Below are 4364 nucleotides of genomic sequence, written 5' to 3' on the forward strand. Positions count from 1 at the left end.
AGGGAAAAAAAAAAAAAAAAAAAAAAAAAAAAAAAAAAAAAAAACCACATCTTAGTAAAATAATACCTTCTCAGCTTCGCATCGAAGCTACAACTAACACTAATAAATATACCAACCAGCAATACAAAAAGGATATTTGCCTATAAAGATAATTGTCGACAAAAGTCTAAAATTTTTTTTTAATTTAGAAACTTTCATGGCAATTATAACTATACGATATTATTCATCTAATGAAAATATAACGATACAATAGTTAAAAATAAATCAATTTATTGATTTTGGGCTTTCTGAAGAATTTACTTAAAATTACATTAAACTTATTATGATAGAAGAGGTCTGACACGTGTCGCTTGATACACGATGCCCCGCGACTCGTGCCACCTTTATCAGCCGTCGCCCTACTATGGGTATTTGACTGACCAACAACGCGTGCCATACGCCACAGTGCAGAGTCCAGCAAATACCATACAGCCGACGACGGCCCGCCGCAAAAGATACGTTGAGTCTTCTTCCCGTTGTCAAAATGAACATAATAAAATGTATATGCGTTTAACTATGATAGTGACAACGTCGAGGATGTACGCCACCAGCTCCGGACGTGCCGCAGGACTGGACTCGACGAACCGAATCACACCCGCGCACAATCTCCTTCAATATTGCTAACCTTTTGACGCCCGAGGATCATGTCGGACACCGCGTCGCCAACGCCAACGAAGGTACCGCGATATTAAGAAAATATTTTTATTAACTGTGTTCGTCTTTTGGGTTTGTTTTTTTTTTCAAATAACCTGTTGTTGCTTATTAATAACGGCCCACTGGTCTATACCCACAAAACCAGTGTCGACTACATTATTGCGACGTAAGTCGTGTCAGGTCCTACTTCATATACCAGAAATTATGCTCTAATTTAACATAAAACACGTATTTCGATCATATAAATGTTATATTTTTAACTTTGTAAAACAAAAATTAATTATTTCCATGTCCAAGTATAATTTTCATGTATTTTATGAAAACCTGTATCTAAGCAAAAAGTTTTAATAAACTGTTTACAGAACTCATATAAATATATCGAAATAAGTTCATAATCGGAGGTACGAGAATCATTTGACATTGTTTCATTAATAAAAGATGCAGTATTTTTAAATTTAATTATCAGATCTTTCGTAGTGACAATTAAGCCATCTGAAAAACAGTGTTTTTTTATTTTAAATTTAAAAGCACGTAGCATAATAATAAACTCATATCTTGCTTTTATATAACTTTTAACGTAATTATCAGCTAATTTTTCAATAGGTACTCCAGGTTTGTTTACAAACATATCTCGTACTACATTACGAGTTTTAAGATTAATAACATAATTACGTATCAAATTATGAGTTGAAATTAGATTAGAATATGATGAAGTGTTTGGCCAAATTGCTGATAGCTTCATTTTTTCTAAAATTGTCAGCATGAAATCAAACATTTTAACTGTATCATTAATAACGTCAAAAAGAAATGTTACACAGTTCACATAATGTTTTGGAATAGTTTTAAATTTTTCATTATCACACATTATTTTCAAAGCAGATAATGATGTATTGTAAATTAAAAGCACTTCATANTATTTTCAAAGCAGATAATGATGTATTGTAAATTAGAAGCACTTCATAAAATCTGCATCTCACCATTTGAGCGAAGTAATTTTTTTTAAGATGAAAATTATGATCTGTCACCAGGTCTCTAAAAATACGTGAAGCGCATATTTTCAAATCGTCATATTGTATTTCTATGTGGTTAAATGAACTCCAACTACCCTCACTAAGTATAATATTGAGTGACGTGATACCAAGTTCTTGATTAATAGTTTGGACTATGGGAGGTGTAAATCTGTATAAATATTTAAATAAATCAGTTAAATTATCTTATATTAGCAGATATTACTTATTTATTTATACTATGTTATTTTATACATGGTGATCGGTTTATCATAAATCATTAAATCACGCAGTTACATACAGAATGATTCAGTTATCATGAACCACTTAATCAAGTAACAATAATAATTATTAATATCATTTTATTTGTTTCTTTTACTTTAATGTTTTTCTCAATTTTTCAATCAAAGTTTTTTTCGTGTTCATCTCTTATTACTTTTAAGGGAGTCAACTTTAATTTCGCTAATGGCAACACCCCTAATTAGCTAATTAACTAACTAATTTTTTTCATACAAAAAATATTTAATAATAATAGCGTATCATCTAATAACAAGAAACTAAACTACCTTTTGAAATGCTTATTTTCATATTATAAAATTATTTTAGTTAACTGCAAAAAATTGTATCAGTATATAATGAATTATCAAATATTTGTCAAACTATTATGACAGAATTTCACTTAGAAAATAGATAAGTCGTAATTTTGTTTTTAAATAATTTATCGATTAAAAAAAACAATAAAATAAAAGACAAAAATTATATTTTTTGAAGTAAAATAAAAAAAAAGATTCATTACACTTAATAGGAATATGTTTTTCATACAAAACGTAATAATATTACGTTTTAAGTAATACATTACGTATTATTTAAAGTACTACTTTAACATATTAACTGTTTTGGCTTTTGCATTAAAGAATATATAAATAATATATTCAATATTTATTTTATTAACAACATTTTTATCAATACACAAAATCACAAGTAATGCTGTTTATAAATCACTCCTAACAATAAATTTGAGAATAGAATTTAATTCGAAAAAATCTATTTTTATGTTATGATGCTATTTGATACTACAAAAACAGATTATACGTACAACAAATTTTGATCGGAAAGTCAAAAATCTTTGAATTATATATAATTTATACACATATTGTATAATATATTTAATAAAATTATTCCTATTTTATAATTATAAAATAGAAAATACTCATAAATCTAGGACTCAATAAATAAGTTATACTTACTTATAAATTGTTGGATTTATCAATTGAATAAATCCAAGATCCTCGTAATTATTCTTTATGGTATCAGTGTAAAACGAATTGACCTTTTGATACATGAATGAAATAAAATCCGGTGAATCTATCGAATGGGATGAATATTCTATTTCACATATCATTTTGCAATCATCATTCTCATAAATATTTTGAATAAATTTATATTTCTCAAAAAAGTTATTTGCTATTTTAGATACATTATCAATGAAATTTCTAACATCAAGAAATATTTGATGATAATCATAAGATTTCTCGTCTTGCACATTTTTAAAAAATTTGTGGTTTTTTATCTGATAAATGTCGTCATCTGTGGTAAACAGATAACTTTGTAACTCATCAACTTTTAGATTTTTCAAGTTTAGGTCTATATATCTTATGAATGTAATAGCATTATATAAATTCTCAAACATAGTCAATGAATCTTTTACTGATTTTTCGAGTACTTTAGTACAATTAAAAAAATTTTCTAATAATTCGGCGTCCAAAAAGTGTTTACATTCATCAACAATAATNATTCGGCGTCCAAAAAGTGTTTACATTTATCAACAATAATGTTTAACAATTTAACGAATATTAGAAGTACTTCGTTATAATTGTAGTTTAAAATATGAACAATATTATAGAAAGTAATAAGCAAATTACTTCTGTCCAATTGTCGTCCTATTAAATCTGGAACATTTGTATTTCCCATCGGATCAATGTTTAAATATAAGTTTTCCATAGACTGCCATCCATTTTGAGTACACATATGGTATACTATTTCATTTAAATAATCTAAGTAATTATTTTGTTTTATTTTACAGATTTTATTATCTACAGTGATAATATTGTATTGAATTAAAGACAATGTTAAAATAATTAGTCCAAGATTCATATTAATAAATGCAAAAAACAAAATCAACAGTTCAATAAAATAAGTTAGAATAATCAATTTTTTCAATATTCATCATAATATTCACATACAAAAATACAGTGCTTAGACGTGTGCAAACAAAATAATAATTTATTAAGTTTAAAGTTTGTGAAAAATGTTCGTTTATTTTTATATTCATTAAATGATATCATCAAATGTCTGTACTTGTTATATTTCCTATACGATTAAAGTGAACGCAATTTTATTATGTTATAAGTAGGTTATAGGTACGAATATGTTAATGAAAAATTATTATCACATTAAATTACCTAATTGAAACGAAAAACGCATATAGCAATGTTATTATTATTTTTACAGTAAAAAAATCTTTTGTATTACTTTATCACAAGTCAAAATAAATATTAGATATTGAAAAATTCTCCAAGGTAGCTGAAAATTATGAAAATTTCTTAATATTTGTGTTGGATACTAATTGATAAGAATAATTTGACTGATTGAGTTGTTTAGCAG

General features: G+C 26.4%; 1 protein-coding gene across 1 annotated transcript; it reads right to left on the reverse strand.

Moving 5' to 3' along the window:
* Positions 1–1601: 1601 nt before the first annotated feature.
* LOC126908238 (uncharacterized) lies at positions 1602–3490 on the reverse strand. The gene is made up of 2 exons (XM_050690151.1): positions 2948–3490; positions 1602–1872 (listed from the first exon to the last, which is right to left on the reverse strand). The coding sequence occupies exons 1-2, from the start codon at positions 3388–3390 to the stop codon at positions 1602–1604; spliced, it is 714 nt and encodes a 237-aa protein (XP_050546108.1). The 5' UTR covers positions 3391–3490.
* Positions 3491–4364: the final 874 nt, after the last annotated feature.

This window comes from Daktulosphaira vitifoliae, unplaced genomic scaffold, assembly GCF_025091365.1.
Source record: "Daktulosphaira vitifoliae isolate Bord-2020 unplaced genomic scaffold, ASM2509136v1 Scaffold_5, whole genome shotgun sequence".
Classification (NCBI taxonomy): Eukaryota; Metazoa; Arthropoda; class Insecta; order Hemiptera; family Phylloxeridae; genus Daktulosphaira; species Daktulosphaira vitifoliae.